This window comes from Canis lupus, chromosome X (assembly GCF_048164855.1).
Source record: "Canis lupus baileyi chromosome X, mCanLup2.hap1, whole genome shotgun sequence".
Taxonomy (NCBI): Eukaryota; Metazoa; Chordata; class Mammalia; order Carnivora; family Canidae; genus Canis; species Canis lupus.
Genome location: NC_132876.1, coordinates 14,874,709 through 14,894,093, shown reverse-complemented (window position 1 = coordinate 14,894,093; position 19,385 = coordinate 14,874,709). Strand labels below are relative to the sequence as shown.

The 19,385-nt window shown below is 45.2% G+C and overlaps 1 protein-coding gene across 5 annotated transcripts in view; it reads right to left on the bottom strand.

The window, feature by feature from the left end:
• The window catches only part of FGF13 (fibroblast growth factor 13), a 500,418-nt gene that overhangs the window by 67,792 nt on the left and 413,241 nt on the right, over window positions 1-19,385 (bottom strand). For 4 of the 5 annotated variants that reach the window (XM_072818038.1, XM_072818035.1, XM_072818033.1 and 1 more), the window contains one exon: window positions 1,059-1,169. In XM_072818038.1, the coding sequence (XP_072674139.1) occupies window positions 1,059-1,169 (111 nt within the window). Of the gene's footprint in view, window positions 1-1,058; window positions 1,170-3,123; window positions 3,487-19,385 lie in introns of those variants that run through there. The other variant, XM_072818036.1, reaches the window with a different exon arrangement.

Genomic DNA, 19,385 nt, shown 5'->3' with positions numbered 1-19,385 from the left:
GGAGGCATTTTTAAAAGGTGAGAAACTCCTTTGACACTTAGCATGGGGACCCCTGTCTATGGCTTTGCTGTCTACAGCCCAACATCTCTAAAAATGCTTCAGAGGACTTGTTAGCCTTCTGACCGGCTTTCCTTAGCTGTTTTCTTAGCCCATAAAGGGGATGTTTCTGGGAAATTATTGAAGTCTGATGGAATTGCAATATAAATTAGGGAAAATAGAGAGTGAATTGTGAGAACTAGGTGCTTCAGCCTAATGGAACAGTTAATGGGTCTGCAGAAATCTATGAATTGCAGGAAAACAGTAGTCATGAGGGAAGAGAAGCTTCACTATTTGCAAGTTTGTTTTTATTACTTCAAACAAATAAAAGCATATGTGATAAAAAGGTTATATAACATCTCATCATCACATTACTTCAATAATTAGAAATAAAATTGCCTTGATTTTTGATGTGTTTCCTTTTTTTAGGTTCACCATTATGGTCCCAACTTGGTCTTTACTTAATCCAAGGTAATCAATCAATCAATCAATCAATCACTAAAAGAAATCCCTTCACCCACCTGTGGAGGTATCTCAGTCGTTAAACTCCCAATTAGTCTCAGAGTTATCAGTGTGTGTGTGGGGGGGTGAGGGGTGCAGGAGTGAAAGCTTGTAATGATGAGTTCTCATGACACGAAACCACTCCTCTCTCTTGGGATGAGACCGGTTCTTAAGAGTAGAGATAGCATGCTATTTCAGGATCAGTGTGGGGGTGAGTAAATTTTCTGTGGGAAAAAAGTAATAAAATCCAAAGGACAGCCATAATATCCAGATTACCATGGAGATGACATTTGGATTGTTCTTCCGATGGTGTCAACATTATCTGCTCTAGTTCACTACTTTACATATTTTCACGTTCAACTTCCTTTAGGTTCACCAGCATCAACAGGATTACAAGTGTTGACTGTATTTTTTTGCATTCAGGTCCGAATTTCACAAGCGTTGTTAGCTTAAAAGAAAAACGAAGAAAACACAATGCCAAGACACGCTGGGGCTATGCTATTTATTCTGCAGTCACTTACTGTAAGTGCTGTCCTCGTCTTTTGTGCCATCAATGGTTCCATCTGCTTGCAGCTGCAAGTGGTAGCCTTGTCGGCTGTAGAGTTTGGTGACTATACCCTTAAGTTGTGGCTCTGCAAAGACAACGAGGATTGGGATCAATTGGTAAGTTGTGCATGTGTAGCTGAAAAGACGCAGAATTCAAAATTCTAGTTTCAAATTTTCGTGTAAAAGGTCACGCCCCAACTTTAAAGAGTCCTCTGAAAGAAAACAAGCCAACAAACTCCAAATTTCAGAGTGAATCTCCAGACCGGGAAAAAAAAAATAGGTTTTGACCTCGTCACTCTGGGACAAGCCCTAAAGCTTCTTCTGACAGTGGTAGCTAGTTTCTGATAGCGAGTGCCTCGGCTTACAGAGTGGTACTCTATCTCATTGAGCATTCGGAAGGGGTTGGCAAATGTTATGTTCTGCCTTTTAACCATGTGCCACTTTGCGCGTGGAAGGAGAAGGAGAAATAATCAAGATAATTTAGAGTGGTTTGCCAACCAGAGACCAAAAACACACTAACAAAGACTTCTCTCGGAATTATTGCTCTTTGAATAAATATTCCCCTCCCATCATAATGTTGAAAATGCATAAATAATCTGGAACCCCATCAAAGGACTCACATTTAGAAAACTGAGCTGTGCTACAGAAAAAGAGGGGAGAAGGGGAAAAAAAAACAACCATTACCATACTCTATCGTGTTAAATAACCTTAGGGAAAATGGGTGCAAGAAGAGCAATGTTTTTGTTGGTGGGGAGGAAAGCAAATTAGTTCACGTTTATTTTCAAATTTTGTATCAGAAATCTGAAGATCTAAACTACGGGTCCTCAATTACAAGGATTCTCAATTATGAATCCCCATAGATTTAATAAAATACCAAATTTACCAATAACAGCCGCGCTACCAAAATTTGCTTTTACTGAATACAGACACCTGCACCGAAATAATGTGTATGTGATTATTCAGGCCACATAATCATGCTTTGCAACCGCTGAAGCCTTTTTTTAAAACAAGCCCAATTCACAGCGAACGCCTTAAAAACTTCGAGCAAACAGAAAATGGATGTCTGCGTTTCCATTCCATAGCGTGTGAACCACACAGGGCACAAATTGATGAATAAGTCTGAAATTCTGTATTATTTATCTAGTTAGAAGTAAGAAAACAGCGTCAAGGATTCATTTGATGAAGGATAGCCACAGAAGCTGCAGGTTCGCCTGAAGCTTTACCTTGACGCAACCTGACACCTAGAGCTGAGTGAATTTCCCTGGCACTGGAACAGCGCGCTACTCTTCTCACCGAATAGGTTCCAAAGGACCTACAATCTGGCGATGAGTTTTAATTCTTTCCTCTATCCAGCATTTTTGTAGCATTTAGTAACCAGTTTTACTAGCCTAACCAGATCACCAAGCTCTTTGCCCCAAGGTTTTAGGAATCCACTCCCCCCCGCCTCCCTCACTCCAGCAAATATTTCCAGGGTGCACCACAAGTCAAGTCTGTCCCGATAAGCTTAAAAGTGATCAAAGAAACACAAGGCCAAGAGAGCCAAAGCCCGCGTCCCTCGGGGGGTGGAAGCTGGCTCGGGGGAAGGGTCAGAGTTGCAGGGGTAAAGGCAAAGGAGGGTTTCTCCGGGTTCACCAGGGCGGGCGGCGGTGTCTGCCCCGCTCCGCGCCGGCAGTTTCCACGCCACGCGCACAGCTCCGCACGGCAGCCACGTCTGGGTCACGCGTGCCAGAGACCCCCGGGGCTTGCACAAATGCGGCGCGTCCGAAGCGGAGGGCGCCCCCCCAGCCCCCGGGCCGGCGCGGCTCCAGGCTCTGCGCCCGTCCCATGGCAGTTGCAATGCAGCAAACCAGTTACCGCTAGGAACGTGGCGAGAAAGCAATCGCTTCCCACGCACGCACACCGGCGAGGTGGCCGCATCCGCACCAGATGGGCCCCCGACAAACTCACCTACGCGTACATACCCGCCCTCCACCCCTCTCCACTCTCGTAAAGTATGGAAAATTTAAAAAGCCCCAAAGCCGTCCAAGCGCCCCTTCCAACCTGGTCTCCTTCTGCGCCTCTTCTTGGAGCCGAAGAGTTTGACCCGGGAAAAGACGTTTAACTTGTTTTTGTCGCAGCTGGTCTTGCCTTTGCTAGGGCTGCTGACACACTTGCAGGCGTTGGATTTCTCGCGCTCGCGGGCTTGTCTCTTCTGACGGATCAGCGAGCTGGCGATAGCCGCCGCCATGGCCACGACGCCCACCACCACCACTTCTTTGGCGGCCCCTCTCTGGCTTCGCCTTCGCCTCCCGCTCCTCCGCGGCGCGTCCGCTCGGTCTCGCGCCGCGGCCGCCCTCGCCTCCCTTGCCGGGGCTCGCCCGGGCTTCTCCGCGCTCGGCCGTCAGCCGAGAAGGGGGCTCAGCATGCCGTCCCGGCTCCTCGGGCGGTGGTCCGGCCCCCGCGCGGGCTGCGGGCTGCCTGGGTCCGAGCCGACGCCACAGCCCGGGCCGGGATCGCGGCGAGACTGGCGGCGGAGGCAGCGCGGCGCGGCTGCGTGCGCTCGGCCCCTGCGCCCCGAGGACACTGTGCGAGTCCAAGTGGCTCGGGTCGGAGTTTCGCGGCACCCCCCGCCCTGTGCCGCGCGGAGGGGGCCGGAGCGGGGAGGCGGGCGGAGGGAGCGGCGCGGGCGGGAGAGAGGCCGCGAGCGCGGGCGGCGGGAGGGGGGAAGGAGGCAGCGCGCGGGGGAGCGCGCCCTCGCCCTGGCCCCTCCGAGCCTCCGACTAGTCCTTGCAACTTCGGGGCCTGGCGATCGGGAAAAGTTGGCCCGCGCCGGCTGGCCGGCGGGGATCAAACAGGTAACGGCCTCGCATCGTGGCGGCGGCGGCGGCGGCGGCGGCGGCGGCGGCGGTGGCGGCTGCTGCTGCTGCTCTGGGCGCGGCACCGGCTCTGCATAGGAATCCAGTCGCTGCAGGCACCCTCCGGAAGAGCGCCGCGGCCTCCCCGAGGCCCCCTCCCCCGGCGGCCCCTCCCTCCCGGAGCCCAGCCCGCTGGCTCCCGGCCGCCCCGCCCCCCGCCCCCCCCCCCCCCCCGGGCCCCGGCGGGCGGCGCAGGCTAACACCTGTAGGGGCTCGGCCACTGCCCCACCGCTCGAGGCTTCCCGCCCTCCTCTGGCCAAACGGAGCTTCGGGAGGAAGCGGTGATGCAGGGGCCCCGGGAGGAGGTAGTTGGGCCGGAGGAGCGGGGGCGGGGGGCCGCCCGCAGGTGGCGGGGGGGTGGCGGTGTGGGCTCTTTCGTTACCGTGGGACTCTTAGCGGGCCACACCGCCCCGGGCTAGCGCCCCTGGGAAGTTCGCCGGGCCCCTGCCGGGGTGTACGACTCACAACTGCCCCCTCCCCCAGACACGCACACCCGCTGAGCCATTTCGCCTGGCGACACTTGTAGCCCTTCGGGAGGGAGGCCAGGGCTCGCAGACGGTTCGGCCCTCCCGGCGGCGGCGGCGGCGGCGGCGGCGGGCACTGCAGAGCTGCGCTCGCACACCACGCTGCCACCCAGTGGTTTCTGCTGACTTTTCATTACAGGCCAATCTGTGCCGTCCGAACCCCGCTTCTCCTCTTGCCCCAAACCATTCGTTTGGGTTTGGTATCCAAGCCGGAGAGCTCGGGTCGTGTGCACAAAGCAGTATTGGGGAAACGCAGCGCCGAGACTCGTTATTGTAGCCCTGGCCCATCTCCAATCTCCTCTAACGTCTTTTTTTTTTTTCCCCCTCCTCCAGTTCTAGCAGCATCTCTCCCTCCAATTCAGGAATCGAGTGTGGCTTTTGCTCGCCTCACTCTATTCACAAGTTCTGTCCTTTCCCTGTTCTATATTTTAATCTGGAGAAGAAAAAGGAGTTTCGAGGTCAAGGATGCAACAAAGAGAATGCCCCATCCCCGTTCCCATCTTCAAAACATACACTAGCGTTTTACTTGATTTCTAATGCCAAAAAGGAAGCTGCCAACAGTAGGGCTGCTGTCTCGGAGCTGCCACTATGCTCCTTACTGGACCCCCCCCCCCATTTCCAGATCTTTTCAGAATTGATGCAGATGCAAAACCAAATGCCCAGAGCCCAGTCTCTTCTTGCCCGAGCTCCCAACTAGGAGAAACTCCTTTGGGCTTCTTGGCGCATCAGAGCTATAGCACCTGACCCTTCTGGAGATTTCACTGCTCCACAGGGGAAGCTGCTGCCACCTCCCCTTCCACTTGTCCCCAGTCTGGAAATGTCTGTGGCCCTATCAGAAGCACTGATAGGAGCCTGCAAAGGCAGGCTGGGGTGAAGGTTGCAGGGACTGAGGCGGAGGGTTACAGGACAATCATGCCTGAACGGCTGAAACTCCCCCCAGGTTTGCGGGCTCTGTGTTTTTGGCTCTCTCGAAAGCACAGGGAGGATGGGCTTGGAAGAGAGTTTTAGCACCTCAAGTCAACTCCAGTACCCACTACTCCAGACATTAATTCAGGAGGGAAAAACCCTTGGTGGGCCCCCACTGGACTTGGAACACCTTGAAAATCGGGACTGGGTCTTGGTCCCCACTATATTCCCATCTCCTGGCGCAGTTCCTGTCACATATAGTTGATGCTCAATAAACAGTTTGTTGAAAATAATTGACGAGTGACTGATTTACGTTGCTTCTTAAGGGAAGGAGGATGTTTCCTGGCTCCGGATGTAGGGGACTCAAATCCCAATTACCATAAAGAGAAATAATCTCACCAAAAGAGGCCTCAGAAGATCTGACCAGGGGCAAAATATTCAGGGTGTGGAATGGACCTTAAAGGGTTCCTACTCCCTTTCAGCATGCTTTTAACTTCTACTGAGCACCTGTGGCCTGTCTGCCTACAGACCACACAAGAATTCTCCTGTCTCCTTCCTTAATAGAATTCCCAGAGACCTGTGACTAGAGGGGGGAATCATCCATGGGGAAAGGGAAGGAAAGCCATTTGACTTTGGGTCCAAATCATACCATGCAATCAGCTTAGCCATTAATCACACAGATATATCTCATCCCTTCCTAATGCCCATGTATATTTCGCAGGTGCTTCTCAACTCAAAGAGTGAGTGTAAGTCTCAAATTCTCAAAGAACTGTGCCCAAACCTAATCCACCTTAGGAAGGCATAATGAAAGAACTGCAGCCAACCCTGGAAAAGCATTTTTTGCCTTGCCTTTCTGCCTCACTGCCACTCCACCAGGAGGATGGCATCTGAGTGGGAGGGTGAGGAATCTTCCTTTGACACCTATTTCCACAGTGACTTTTTCTCCTGTCTTGCTTTGTTCCTCCCCGTTTACACTGCACCCTGCTTAAGCCCAGGGCTCCCAGTTGCTCTGTGCTGGGTGGGTCCACTCACCTTTGCTCTTCCCGGACCCCCTCTTCCCAGTGCACTGTCCACCGAGCTCCCTCCCTGATCACGTTCGGTGGGAAAGCACCCTTAGCTCCTTTCTCCTGCTCAAGTCACACAGAGTTCTAGCCTGGGTGACAGGGGGCATATATTTTCATCCTGTCTCTGCCACTAATGGGCTGTGTGACCTTGGGCATGCCATTTCTCCTGTTGGGGCTACCGTATTCCCATCCTTAAAGTCATCCTTTAGACAACCTTAATGGCTTTCAAATTGTATTCTTCAGAGCCCTAAGAGTAGGTGGAGGTGATTTAAGTTCCTTCACCCACATTCCAACCACAGCATCTCTGCTTTCATCTATTTTATACACTGGGACTATGATTTCTTTCTGTTTTAAGATTTATTTATTTGAGAGAGGAGAGAGAGAGCACACATGCTCACGCACAAGTGCAAGCTGTAGGAGGGGCAGAGGCAGAGAATCTTAAGCAGACTCCTTGCTAAGTGCCGGAGCGGCTCCATTCCAGGACCCTGAGATCATGACCTGAGCTGAAACCAAGAGTCGCACGCCCAGCCCGCTGAGCCAGCCAGGCACCCCTGTATAACTTCCTACGAAGAAAAAAATTAGAAAGATTCCACTGCTCAAAACAAGGCATTTGAAAATCTCTGGATGAGATGTTCTTTAAAGTCTTTCTGATTCTGGAGCCTATGATTTGTTGGTACATTCCCCTGTTCCTGCTCTGTCTTTTCCTTACCCTCCTCATGGGCCCCCTCTTCGCTTTCCCTTCTTGCCCCACTGGAACATAAACTCTAAATTGGATTCCAAAGAAAAATACCACAAGTCTCTTTGGCTCCATTCCTCCTGGGTTCACTTGAGAACCAGGTTTTAGCATTCTTTTCAGGGAGAGTTATGTGAGTTATCAGAGCATAGAATGCTGATCGTTCTCTGCCAATCTCTTTTGGCAGGCCTCAGATGAGCTGTAAAGAAGCTGAGGGGATCTGCTCTCAAGAGGCATCTCCAGGAGAGAGACAGAAACCCAAACAGATGTGACTGTGATGAGTAAAAATGAGGGAATTCAGACAGTCTAATCAGGAGCAGTCTCAGTACTATCTGAGCAGAAAGGAGTTGGCCGTCTTTCTGAAACTCTGAAAATGAGAGATTTCAAACACCCATCCTTCGTGAAGATACACATAATTGGTGCCACTTGCCAGTTTGCTCTCCATCCTCACAAACGGTCCCTCAGAACCTCTCAGTGACCAGTTATCAGGTCAAGACTGGTGATGAGCTCAGAGGGAGGACAGGGGGACAGGTTCAAGTGTACCAAGGTCAACCAACACTGGGGTCTCACCATTAACCAGGTAGGGCAGCAGAGGAGGTGTTTAAGAGACCAGGTGGCAAGTACCACCCTTCGTGTCCATCTAATTATGTTCAAAATCCCAGAGGAACGACTGGATAGAACTACAAATGAAGAGATTAGAGAAAAGCCATTTGCCAAAGGCTTTTGCCACTTAACTCCAAGCAGGGAGAAAAATGCAATTTAAAGAAATCTTGTCAACGTCCCACTGGAATTCCAGGGACAGAAAGAGTGACTACTGTATTCTGGAATACAACTTGACACATTTATTAGCTGGCAAAGAGTCTCTCCTAGTCAGATCATTTGGGGGAACTGTGCTTCAGAAACAAAGGTCTCCAGAACCAATTTTATAGAAATGGATTGGCTTTCTTGATTTACATTCAGAAAGAAAAGCCAGAGAATCCTACACTTGCAATTGCACTAGGATGGTGGCTTGGTCTTTACCGTGTCCTTTCTCTGGGATCATTCTCCAAATAAATAAGTTCTAGAGTTTCCTAAAGCTAATGAACAAGCAAATAAATTCAATGGGGAACACACTGATGAATTCTGATCCTTAAGAAAAATCCTATAGCCCATATAAAAATTTTATTGTTCAATCATAATTTATGAACATTAAAACCAGAGAGCACCCTGATGGTATTAATCATATCTCTGAATTCAGTTCTTTGCCATTTAATTAGCCATAGAAGCTGCAACATCAAGAGTTCAAGGCCTCTGATTACCTGCTTGGTCATTTAATCAAGAAAACCTGGAGAGAAATAGCCAATTGCTGGGGTGGACGTTTCTCCCTTGATCATAAAAAGAGAACACCAGGAAATGAGCTTAAGCTTCCATATGTGAGGATTTAAGTTTTGCACAAGGAAAACATGTTTTTCAGTAAATGCTGTTAAAAATCATAATTGACGGACGCCTGAGTGGCTCAGTCCGTTGAGCATGTAGAGTCTGGCTCTTGGTTTCCACTCAGGTTGTGATCTCAGGGTCTTGGGATGGAGCCCAGAGTCTGCTTCTCCCTCTCCCCCTGCCCGGTCCCTCCACTCACCAGTTCGAATGCTCTCTCTCTCTCTCTCTCTCTTTAATAAATAGATAAAATCTTTAAGAAAACGTAATTGAATGCTGATTCTCCTATGGAAGTTTTTTTTTTCTTAATATTTTATTTACTTATACATGATAGACACAGACAGAGAGGCAGAGACACAAGCAGAGAGAGAAGCAGACTCCATGCAGGGAGCCTGACGTGGGACTCGATCCCAGGACCACAGGATCAGTCCCTGGGCCAAAGGCAGGCACTAAACCGCTGAGCCACCCAGACATCCCTCCTATGGAAGTTTTATGAATACAACAGAAACATTGTCTATCTCAGCGGGTATGTGGGTTGATTCTCGTCAAGGCTCTCATTCAACCATCAGACCACACTATGATTAATATACCCATGAGCTGCACCCAAGAAATGATCACTGGAAAAGGGGCAGCAGCACTGTTATTGAGAAAGTTCAAGGCCCTCTCTGAAGGGGGCATGAGACAGTGCCTTTGCCTTTGGAAGATCATACTGGGTGAACTCGAAACATGTGGGTCAAGGCAGCACAATCATTTTGTAAAATTTCTGTTGTTCAAGGGGGTAGGAAATACTTTGCAGATAACGGTAAATTTATTCTTAACCAAATGAGTTGCCTCAGTGGTGACAGAGCATCCAGAGGCAAAAAAAGCACCAACTTCTCCGAGTTCTATTTAGTTTTCTTCAGTAATATTCAAAGATTTTTGAAGGAATGGTTGCTATTTTATGAACTGACTGGTGGCTAACAAACATAAATGAAGTGTTTCCATGATGAAATGTTTATGGCAGACTAAAAATGTGCAAGACTCAGAGGCAAAATATCTGTAACACTGGGTTCATTTCTTGCCCAGTGAACTAAATAATCTAAATGAAAAGCTAGGGGAAAAATGATGTGAGGATTTGAGGCAAAAGCAGGCAATCAGTAATTTTTCTGGATCTAAGCTGTTTCAGGAAATAGGATTTCTGGAGGAAGGTGACCTACACTCAAAATTTGAAGAAGGGAATGCAGTGTTTGCAAATGATCTAATGTTCAGTATTACTTACCCTATGGGGGCGGTATTGGCAACCAGCATAAGCAACTCTGGATGGATTTCCTATTTGTCAGTGGCACTGTTTCCACCAATTTCCTACCAAGATTTGCCATTTTTTAAAGGAGCAGAGAGGTAATGGAAACTGCTTCAGTGCTCTTTCAGGATTAACAGTCTTAACATATTTCCTTTCAGACACCAACCAGGATTTGGGCAGGGGAACCTGCTGAACTTGGGAGAAATAGTATCCTCTAGATTCGAAAGAGGGGACGAAGGACTGGTCCATGATTCATCTGAGGACTCTGCAGATGTAGGAAGTTTCAAACTCCTCACTCTGCTTTAATTTTTCCCCCAGGAAGCTGGGGTTTCATATGGTGAGGGTAGTCAATTAATGCTGTGGTTATAATTGGACAAGCAACTTAAGTGCTGTTACACTATTTTCTTTAATCCTTCCAACAACCCGTAAGGTAAGGTATTGCCATTTTACAGATGAAGAAAGTGAAGTCTAGTGAGACAAAGGGATACATCTATGATCTCCTGGCATGTCCACAGGTGGCAGTGCCAAGATTTCAACCAAGGGTCCTCAGCCACTACATATGTGTATAAGTCCTGCCCATTACTTACGACTTTTTCCTCCTTGGCACTGGTCTAGAATTTGGGTTCCTGAACAGTGGTGTCTGGATATAGCTCTCTCTTGGCTTGGGTAACAGAAGAAGATGGAACATAGCATGACTTAACTTGGTTATGTTTTCTCGTTCTTTTAAAACAAAAGTGAATTTTGAAACAAACAATAGATATCATCTATACACAGTTATTAGCCTGGTTCATACCCTGTGAACAATAACTTCTTAGAGTGAGTGATATGTTAAGAAAACATCACTACCTTTCTCACTAAAACTAAATGATTACAAATCACTGCTTAATATCCTTCTGGGTTTCTCACCCTTAGGAGTTCTTTAACACCAGGGCCTGGTGGGCCGCCCGGGGTGGGGGGTGTTGTTTCTCAGCGGTTTAGTGCCACCTTCAGCCCAGGGCGTGATCCTGGAGACCTGGGATCAAGTCCCACATCAGGCTTCCTGCATGGAGCCTGCTTCTCCCTCTGCCCCCCCCCCCTCATAAATAAAGAAAATCTTAAAACAAAAAAACACCAGGACCTGTTCTGAGTCAGGTAATCTGGGGTTTTGGAGTGCTATGAGACCCAAAAGACACTTCCTGGACTTTATCTTCATCACTACTTAGCAGAGGCAGGAAGTTGAAGTGCTCCAATTCTCTTGGTTCTTTTCATACCCGGAAAACTGGCTTTCTACACCATAAGCTTCCTCGTGCCATCTGCTTTCAGCTATGGGAAGCCTGAGTTCAGCCAAAAGAGAGAAAAATATTGCACACAGTGTATTCACTTGCATGGTCTGAAGCCCAGGACTATGCTTTCGAGCTCAGGGGTGTCTCCAGTATCCATTCTGATTTGCTCTAGCTTGTCCCTTCTGACAAACAGCGAAACATATAATCAACAGATTGAAATTGTTTAGTGACTTGTCCTGCAACCACTGAAGACCTCGAGCAATTTTTAGAACCTGATTTCGTAACAGGGACCTTGATGCTCAATTAGCAATCTCATTTTAGAAGAGATGTGAGGCAAGAGAAGTAAATGAGTTTGCCCTAGGCTAAGCTATTCATTCATTCATTCCAAATTTACTGAGTTCTCTTTGCCATGTACTAGTTGCACCCTAAAGGATGCAAAGGAACGATTAGCTATAATGTATTTACTGAGCACTACCTATATCCCCAGCACTAAGTACTTTATCCTGGTTTACTCACTTAATCCTTACAACAACCTTAGGAACTCATACCCATTCTACAGATGAAGAAGCTAAGGCAAAGGGAGGCTAATGAGTTCATTCACGTAGGAAGTGGTAGAGCTAAGTACACTCAAATCCACGCATTCTGACTTCATATCCCATGTTCTTGAAACTGCTCGACTGCCCTTCCATGACTGCCCCTAGCTACAAGTGGAGGAGAAAGAGAAGTAAATAAAATAACTAAAATACAAATGTGATTGAGCACTGTAAGAGCGGTGCCAAATGTCCGAAGTTTGTGGGGCACTCAAAAAAAAAAAAAAAGGCACAGCTAAATCTGTGGGTAGGAGGGCAGGAATTGGGATCAGCTTCAGAAAAATCGCCACCACCACCACAAAACCATCTCACTGAAGATGAATTTTGGAGGATGAGGAGGAGCTAGAAAGTTGGGGAACAAAATTAGGTAAAGCCAGATTTCAAACCTGGCTTAAACTGACTCTTGATGCTAAACTCTTAGGAGGCCGTATGACTTCCCCTCAGCTGAGAACTTACAAAACCTTGGATTCTTTTTTTAAAAAATTATTTATTTATCCATGAGAGACATACAGAGAGAGGCAGAGACATAGGCAGAGGGAGAAGCAGGCTCCCTACAGGGAGCCTGATGTGGGACTTGATCCCAGGACCCTGGGATCACACCCTGAGCTCAAGGCAGACGCTCAATCACTGAGCCACCCAGGTGTCCCACAAAACCTTGGATTTTTATGGCCCTACACTTTAAATCACTTGGCAACAAGTGGATCTCCTATTGCAACCATTCTCCGGGAACCTACTTTTCTGTGAAATATTGATTACTGGTGTGGTCATGAAGCATTGTGGGGATTGGGAGAAATAAAATATACTATGTGGCTATTCCAATGGACATTCATGAGTTGTTTATTCCATGCTTGTAAACCAATCGTCTTCCCTTTCTCACTGATTGTGTTCCGTACATATTGTCACTGGTGATGTTCAAGTGTACAGTAGTTTATTGATTTACAACTGCCATCAGTAGAGGGTTTAGTAGAAGTAACCCCTTTGGAAAGATGCCAATCAAAAGGAAAATTCAATTGGCATGTATGCCACAGTGAGTCAGGCAGTCTCTGCCTGCAATAACTGGGGTGAGTTTGGAGACCAGAGATTTGCATGTGGGCAGTTATTAAATAATTTTATGATGATTATGATAAATGAAGCTAACAAATGAATTAAAGATGATAAGAAAATGACTGTCCAAGCCAGATAGATAATCCTAGTAATTCCTATTAGAGAGAGACAACTAGGATTTGGTTGGTATTTGAATATATTCAGAACCTATTTGAAAAGTCTTCCTACTTATTACATTCCTCTTTCTGCCACTAAAATACCATGCCTACTTGCTGTGTCCGAATCTTAGTATCCTTCAGTCTGAAAAAATAAATATTTAACAGAATTGTTAAGGGAAACAACAGTGCCTTATTTCACTCTAAGAAGAACGAAACCAAAACAAATAATCCAATTAAAAGATGGGCAGAGGACCTGAATAGACATTTTTCCAAGCAAGAGGCACAGATGGCCAACACACACATGAAAAGATGCTCAGCATCACTCATCATCAGGGATATGCAAATCTAAACCACAATGAGATACCACCTCACACCTGTCAGAATGGCTATTATCAAAAGGATAAGAAATCACAAGTGTTGGCAAGGATGTGGAGAAAAGGGAACCCTTGGGCAGCCCGGGTGGCTCAGTGGTTTAGCACCACCTTCAGCCCAGGGCGTGATCCTGGAGACCCTGGATTGAGTCCCACGTCAGGCTCCCTGCATGGAGCCTGCTTCTCCCTCTGCCTGTATCTCTCTCTCTCTCTCTCTCTCTCTCTCTCTCTCTCTGTGTGTGTGTGTGTGTGTGTCTCATGAATAAATAAATAAAATATTTTTAAAAAAGGGAACCCTCGTGCACTATTAGTGGGAATGTAAGTTGGTGCAGCCGCTGGAGAAAACAGTATGGATGCTCCTAAAAAAAATAAAATAGAAATACCATACAGTAAAGTAATTTCACTTCTGGGTATTTACCAAAGAAAACAAAAACACTAATTTGAAAAGATGTTTGTACCACTATGCTCATTGCAGCATCATATACAATAGCCAAGATATGGAAGCAACACAAGTGTCCATCAACAGATGAATAGGTAAAAAAGATGTCGTATATACACAGGATGGATTGTTACTCAGCCATAAAAAAGAATGAAATAGCGCCATTTGAGAATGTGGATGGACCTAGAGGGTATTATACTAAGTGAAATAAGTTAGAGAAGATAAATATCATATATAAATAAACAAAATACCAAAACAAACAAACAAAAACAGACTCATAAATACAGGGAACACATTGGTAGTTGTCAGAGGGGAGGGGGCTTAGGGGATGGGTGTAAGATGGAGGGGATCAAGAGGTACAAACCTCCAGTTATAAAATAAATAGGTCACAGGGATGAAAAGTATAGCATAGGGAATATAGTCAATAATATTATAATAACTTATATGGGGACTGGTGGTAACTATATTAATTTTGGTGAACATTTTATAATGTATATAATTGTCAAATCAGTTTATTGAATATCTGAAACTAATATATGTATGTCACCTCCTTAAAAAAAAAAAAGAACCAAACAACACATTGTGTGTTTGTGTGTGTGTGTGTGTGTGTGTGTGTGTGTTTACTCCAGGCAGGCCTCAGGCAATGTTGAAAAGCCAGCACCTCAGCCCAGATGCCCACTGTCCTTATAAGGCCCCACAGGAACCTGCTTTCGCAGATAAGGCTCTAGGATCCAGGTTGTCCTAATTCTTCTTCATTCAAATGGTCCTTTCCTATATCTCATCCCTGCGACACTGCTTTCCAAGACGACAGCTAGTTGATCAGAAACTCTCATCAGAGCTGGGTTAAGTACTAATATATCCTCATAACCCACTCTCTTTCCCCCAATTGGCTCATTCTAACGGGAATTTTATGGAGGCAATATTATACTACAAAAGAGTGCCTCTAGTGGTAACATTTTACTTTTTTTTTTTATTTATTTTTTATTGGTGTTCAATTTACTAACATACAGAATAACACCCAGTGCCCGTCACCCATTCACTCCCACCCCCCGCCCTCCTCCCCTTCTACCACCCCTAGTTCGTTTCCCAGAGTTAGCAGTCTTTACGTTCTGTCTCCCTTTCTGATATTTCCCACACATTTCTTCTCCCTTCCCTTATATTCCCTTTCACTATTATTTATATTCCCCAAATGAATGAGAACATATAATGTTTGTCCTTCTCCGACTGACTTACTTCACTCAGCATAATACCCTCCAGTTCCATCCACGTTGAAGCAAATGGTGGGTATTTGTCATTTCTAATGGCTGAGTAATATTCCATTGTATACATAAACCACATCTTCTTTATCCATTCATCTTTCGTTGGACACCGAGGCTCCTTCCACAGTTTGGCTATCGTGGCCATTGCTGCTATAAACATCGGGGTGCAGGTGTCCCGGCGTTTCATTGCATTTGTATCTTTGGGGTAAATCCCCAACAGTGCAATTGCTGGGTCGTAGGGCAGGTATATTTTTAACTGTTTGAGGAACCTCCACACAGTTTTCCAGAGTGGCTGCACCAGTTCACATTCTAGTGGTAACATTTTAAATGACAGAACAGGCTGCTGGAGTAGCTTAGAGGCAGGAAGAGCTTTGGAGAGAACACTTCAATTGAAAAGTTCCCTGCCACTTTAGAGTACTGGTTCTATGACTGTGTGTGCACGTGAGTGAACACATAAGGCTGCTGTGCTGATTTGGCTATTCATGCACCTCACGTACATGTGTCAGACACACTCATTTAGCTCCTGTTCAATCTTTCCTTCTCTTCACAGCCAAGATTATTCGAAGTCTTTACCAAGAACCCCACTTCCTGGGGCACCTGGGTGGCTCAGGGGTTGAGCATCTGCCTTTGGCTCAGGTCGTGATCCCAGGGTTCTGGGATCAAGTCCTGCGTTGGGTTTCCCCCAGGGAGCCTACTTCTCCCTCTGCCTGTGTCTCTGCCTCTCTCTCTGTGTGTCTCATGAATAAATAAAATCTTTAAAAAAAAGAACCCCACTTCCTTACTTCCTTTCCCCATTCACTCTGATTTTATTATAAATTATATATATATATATATATGTGTGTGTGTGTGTGTGTGTGTATTCCTAGCCATTTTTTATATATAGATTTCAATATCCTTCAATATCTCTTTTGATGATGGACGAGTATTTGCTCAGTCATTAAAATTGAAATATTCCTAGTCATTGTATTTCTCTTCAGTTGTGCTCCTTCCCTTGTTCAATTATTTTTCTTCAGTTATAGAAATTTACCATCAACACTTCATCCGCTACCTCTCCTTAAATCTCTCTCTAGTCTTCTGAAACTTCTGTTATGTGACTCATTCTTTCCTCATGAATCCTCACTTCTATTCCCCAGTTCCTTCTCTTTATTTTTCTGTGTAGAATCTGGGTGCTTTGCTGATCCCCCACTCTGGGCTTAGTCTATTGTTTGACTGTTTGATTTCATTGACACATGCACACACACAATACCATATCACAATATTATCCAATAATATATATGACATGTTAGAAATTATATACATTGACAGACATACACACGTGGGCATACATATGTATATATAATTTTTACAATTGCTGTTTCATCTTTTCTAATAAGCCTCCTATTCTTTTCGCTATGTGCTGTTCATACCTGATGGATTTTAATCCTTCCTTTATCTCACTGAATGTTTTGAAGGTGCTTATGTTAAAGTCCCTTTTATACTGCCTTATTATACAACTTCTCTGGAATGTGCATTACTCTCCTTATTGTTGTTGCAGTGGTTTATTTCTCTTCTTGCTCTGTAAACTTGACTGTGGGCTCACCTTTAGCATGAGAGCTGTTTTCTGTAGAAGTCTCATGTGAGCCCTGGATAGCACAGTTATCTATTTCTATGGTTCTGTGTTCTTTCTCTGCCAGCACGCTATGGATTCCACTGGATGCAGATCCAGTTTTTCATTTTAATTTCCCAGCTTTTAAATACAAATTAAGATGTGGGGATCCAATTTCTTGTCCTCCAGGCACAGAATGAATACTCTGCTTACATTCTGTGACCTTAGGCCTTGAGTCCTGATCTATCACCAGTTGGACAGGACATCCTGGCTCCTTGCTTTATATAAAAAGCTCAGGGCTCTGTGTCAGGGCTCTAGGTTCACCTTCAGTATATGATACTCTTGATGGCCAATTAGCTCCAACTGTGACACTTTGCTTTGGCTTTAAATTGCTACTTTGTCCCTATCACCAGGAAATTTCCCTTTCTTACTTTTGATTTTTTTGTGTGTGTATTGTCAGACTTAAGGTAATATTTTATCCACTATTTCTATGTTTTCATGGAAGGATAGGGGTTTTTTGCCATATCTGGGTTCAATACATTGACTGGAAGTCCCTATTCAACCTACTTTCACCATGACAGTAAAATTGCTTTTACCAAGATGATCAATAACCTTATTGTCACAGTTGATGACTGTTTCTCAGTCATTACTTCCCACAACCTTTCAGCAGCATTTGACACTATTGGCCATTAGCTTCTTGATACTTTTCCATAGACTTCTCCCAGACTACATTCTCCTGATTTTCTTACTACCTATATTTGACTGTACCTTCTCAGTCTTCTTCTCTTCCTACTCACCATTTGAGTTCCTTAGGATCTGCCCTATGCCCTCTAATTTTCTCCCTTATTCTTCTCTTTCTAGGTATTTACTTTTCATTCATCCATTCAACAAATGTTCTTTGAACAGTTGCTCTGTGCCAGACTGAGTTGTAGGTATTCAGCAGTGAACAAGGCAGATGTGATCCTGCTCATGTGGAAATTACAGTTTAATGAAGAGCTAGATAGTAAACACTTAAACATAAATATGCAGTTATAAATCGTGATAACTGCTATAACACAAAAGGATAGAATGTCATTCAAGGGTAATACAGAAAAAGCTAATTGAGATTGGAATTATTCCAACATTTTGTTGACTCTTGAAATATGATACTGGCTCAGCCTTATGAATACTGCAGGATATCACTACCTTTTCTACTGAAACAAGTCTAAAAATCTTTACTGCTTTTTTTATAGGAATCAGGCCATGCTACCCCAAAATATGGTACTTTGGCATATTGAATGTTTAAAGCTAAAGGAGTTTGAGGAAACAGCCGAAGCAGAAAGGTCACTCTGATTTTCCCTCCTCTCTTCTCCCCTGATACAGGCCATAAACCTCTCATGTGAAAAGTGACCTCCTTGTACAAACAGGAAAACATCATATCTCTGAAGACAAAGAGATACCAAGAAGAATCCTGAGAGACTTTGCTAAGTTTCCCCTGGTTTACTACACTTACCTCATACTCCTGGGCCTATCAGAGTTCGGACTGTGCATTCTTCACCAAACCTAGTATAAAAATACTCTGGTCTAATTGTTTCTTCAGGTCTTCATTTCCTTTTGAAGATTCTTATGTCATGTAAAACTTGTATGAAATTATTTTGTATGTTTTTCTCTTGTCAGTCTTTTGTCTAATTTTCAGATCCAGGGAGGGACGACGCTAAGAGGGTATAGGAAACGTTTTCCTCCCCTACACTTTCATCAGCTCAGACAGCTCCTCTGAGCTCTCTATATGGATACTTCTACCCAAAGGGCACTCAGGACCACAAACTCAACAAATCTAAAGTTGAACTCCTCTCCCCAAACTGAGTCCTCTTCTCTTATTCCATATGGCTATTAAGTTTGTTTCTTGTATCATACCCCTTTCTGGATTCATCCACCATCTCACCCAAGCCAGAAATCTGGGCATTATCCTGAATTCTTCCTTCCTCAACCTCACATCCAAGGAGTAACCAAATACTGCAGTGTCTACATTCTTAATATCATTTCTAGATTCCTATTAAAATTTTTGCCTATATCTATTTCATTTTTTGCCTGAATTTTACCATAGCCTCCTCTGTGGCCTGTGATCAAACTACTTTGCTCACTGCTACATTTCTAACAGACAAATCTGATCATGTTGTTGTTGTTGTTGTTGTTGTTTTTGATCATGTTGTTAACAAGTCTCAGTGGCTCTGTACTTACAAGTCCCTCCATTATCTGGCCTCAGACATCCTTGTCACCTTTATTTCCTGCCTCAGACACACTGTATTTCAGACATACCAAAGAACTTACCTTCCTCCAAACACCCTCTTCCAGCCCATTAGCCACTCCAACTGCTGTACCTTTGAAAATTCCACTCCCTCCTCCTTGGCAAACTCTTCAAGATTTATTTCTGGCATCATCTCCCCTGGTAAACCTTCCTCAACAATCCCTGTATAAAGACAGTTTCCTCTCCTCTGCTCTGTAGTATCCTATGCATGTAGCTATTACGGCACTTGTACTATTTATTTCTGTCTACTTTGTCTGCATGCCCACTAAACAGTGAACTCCCTGACACAGGGACTGGGACTTCATCTCTGGATCCCCACATCTAGACACAGTAGGGACTCAATAAATGATAGTCATGGCTAAACAAATTAGGCAACTCTTCCTTCTCTGTTTAAAAAGCACACCTAGAGCAGTGAAATGCAGGACAGGTCTATTTTGATAAGAGTAGGTTAATATGCAACTCATGGTAGAGTGTGGCCATGTTTTTTGTTTGTTAAA